Source organism: Egretta garzetta, unplaced genomic scaffold (assembly GCF_000687185.1).
Source record: "Egretta garzetta isolate BGI_Z169 unplaced genomic scaffold, ASM68718v1 scaffold251, whole genome shotgun sequence".
In the NCBI taxonomy this organism is placed as follows: domain Eukaryota; kingdom Metazoa; phylum Chordata; class Aves; order Pelecaniformes; family Ardeidae; genus Egretta; species Egretta garzetta.
Window position 1 is genome coordinate 1,209,411 of NW_009258952.1, and position 2,343 is coordinate 1,211,753.

The following is a 2,343-nucleotide window of genomic DNA, read 5'->3' on the forward strand; positions in this document are numbered from 1 at the left end:
CCGCACGGGCGCGGGGCGGGAGGTGCTTTCACCCCGGCCGCGCAACGCGGGCCGCCCCTCAGCCCTTCCAGCCCGGGCTCCGCACCTCTGCTCTGAACGCGCACCTTGAATTTGGGGGGACAAACTTGTCACGGCGCGTCCAGAAGGGACAAAACTAGGCTGGGGGGCAAAAAAAATACACTTCTTCCAGTCAGTGTAGGTGCTGGTAGTTAACTGGAACACGTGTTCTGGAGTCTCTGTTTCAGTGAGGTTTTAAAGGTAAATGATTTTTCTTTCCCCCTCTGTTGGGTGAGGCTGTGCCGTTGTGCTGGATGCCAGCGTACTCGGGGTTCCGCTAGTACTAGCCGCTCTTGGGGGCTCACAGGGTAACTTTATCTAGTGCTGTTGGACCCAGTTCTGTGTCCTGACAAGTTATTCCTGTGTTTATATAGCAGCAACTGTACTTTAAAAGCTGTGATAAGTAAAGGGCATTACCAACATATTTGAAGCACCATACCCTTTGCATTTTACCTAGCTTTCCTAGCCATCTGATCTAGTTAGCGGTGTCCCTGCTCGCTGCAGGGGGGTTGGACTAGATGACCTCTAGGGGTCCCTTCCAACCCAAAACATTCTATGGTTCTATGATCTTTAGCTGTTTAGGACCAAGGCTGAAAGAGGAAAGGACCATTGCATCAGTATGATTGGATTGGGGACTTGTGGATCACGTTAATTGCACAGGATTTCTTATCCTGTTTCAGTGCTGGGGTTTTTATGATCGTTTATCTAATCTTTGTGAATCTGCAAGTGTTATAAAACTGCTAACCGGGTCATCACTTAAAGACTGAATCGCTTAGGTAGGAAATACCCAGAAGGCTTCTGAAAGGGCTGGGGCTCAAAAATAAAACAGGCTTCCAAAATTCAGAATGCCACTGCATCATTGAATGAATTTGTGGTCTCTCGGGCTGGATCAGAAATAATGTATGATATGCTGACTTGTATTTCACATTGCTCATGAAAGTAGAGGTGCATAGAAGATAAGGTAGCTTGTATTGCTTCGTAATTGTTAAGAATATAGAAGACACTTTTAAATGACTGTGGGACCTTGTAACTTTCTCATGTAGAATCAAAACCATTTCATATTTGTATTTGAAATAAATCCCTGGAACAGAGCATGGAGGACTAAACTACAGAAAGGATAGATTTTGGTTTTAAGATTGTAATCTTCTAATTTACAATCTTCAAAGTAATTTAAACCATACTTAAAAATAGACTAAGCTGTATGTCAGCAGTTTTCTGCAATAAATTACAGTGAAGGTTCTAGTATTTTTAAGCAAAAAGGCCCTGAGCTGTACACTGTATTTGAGAATGTGCTTGTGTGTAACCACACTATTGCTTTTCAGAGCCTTTATGTACATTGAGGTCAGTGTCTAAATGTAGAATCTTTTATATGTGTGTCTTTCAAGACTGAGGCTCTGTACTTGCTAATGTTTTTATGTTACGCATTTTTGATAATCACAAAGTGTGGGGAAAAAATCTGGTAACTTAGACTAAGCTTTTAGTACTTTTTCAGGGTTTTTTTTTTTCCAGAGTAAAGGGTAGGACAAACTTCCGTATTCCAGCAAGGAGGAAACAGTACCGTCCAGAACGGGTGGAGTAGAAAATCAGAATTTGTAAAAAAAAAAAGCTATAACAATTTTTTTCATTAATCTGTCCTTTTGGTAGGCTGTATATCTAAGAAAAGATGGCAGATCCTTGGCAAGAATGTATGGATTGTGCAGTTGCTTTAGCGAAGAAAGCTGGGGAAGTAAGTATAAACCATTTTTAAATAGTAACATTATTTACTGAGTCTAATATGTATATAGCTTTTGAAGGAGTTTGTTGTTGGATATTCTTCTGAGTATTTTATCAAAAACATAAATTAGCAGAATCGTTCAGTGATCTTCAAGTTCAAGATTGGAGTGTCTTTCATGTTTACAGCTTGGTTGATTTAAGAAAACAACTTTGCACCTTTCTTTGGACCAGAGTCCGATCAAAGACTAAGTAGTATCTTCAGTTCCTTAAATTTGATTAAAAAAAAAAAATCTGAATTGTGGTAAACAAAGAGCATCTTGTTTTTTCTCTTAAACCACATGTGTCTACTGTACTATTTTACCACCTGGAAACTGTTGACAGTCTTTCTTGCAAACACCTCAGTCAGGTTTATACATTGGCTTGTTGGTGCAAGATACCTCATCATGTTCTCTTTATGAAGACTACTTTACTTCTGTAAATAAGTAGTATTCCTTGCAGTGGTGGTACTTTCCCCCTTTGTGATCTAAGATGGTTTAGAACAAGACAGAGTTTGCACATCTTGGCAGTGTCTCA

The 2,343-nt window shown here is 40.2% G+C and overlaps 1 protein-coding gene across 3 annotated transcripts in view; it reads left to right on the plus strand.

Annotated features, from left to right (window-relative positions):
* Positions 1-12: 12 nt before the first annotated feature.
* The window catches only part of IMPA1 (inositol monophosphatase 1), an 11,857-nt gene continuing 9,526 nt past the window's right edge, over positions 13-2,343 (plus strand). The window contains exons 1-2 of one of the 3 annotated variants that reach the window (XM_035890104.1): positions 13-258; positions 1,702-1,783. In XM_035890104.1, the coding sequence (XP_035745997.1) occupies positions 1,721-1,783 (63 nt within the window). In that variant the 5' untranslated portion in view covers positions 13-258; positions 1,702-1,720. Of the gene's footprint in view, positions 259-1,701; positions 1,784-2,343 lie in introns of those variants that run through there. The other 2 variants (XM_035890103.1, XM_009634467.2) reach the window with 2 other exon arrangements.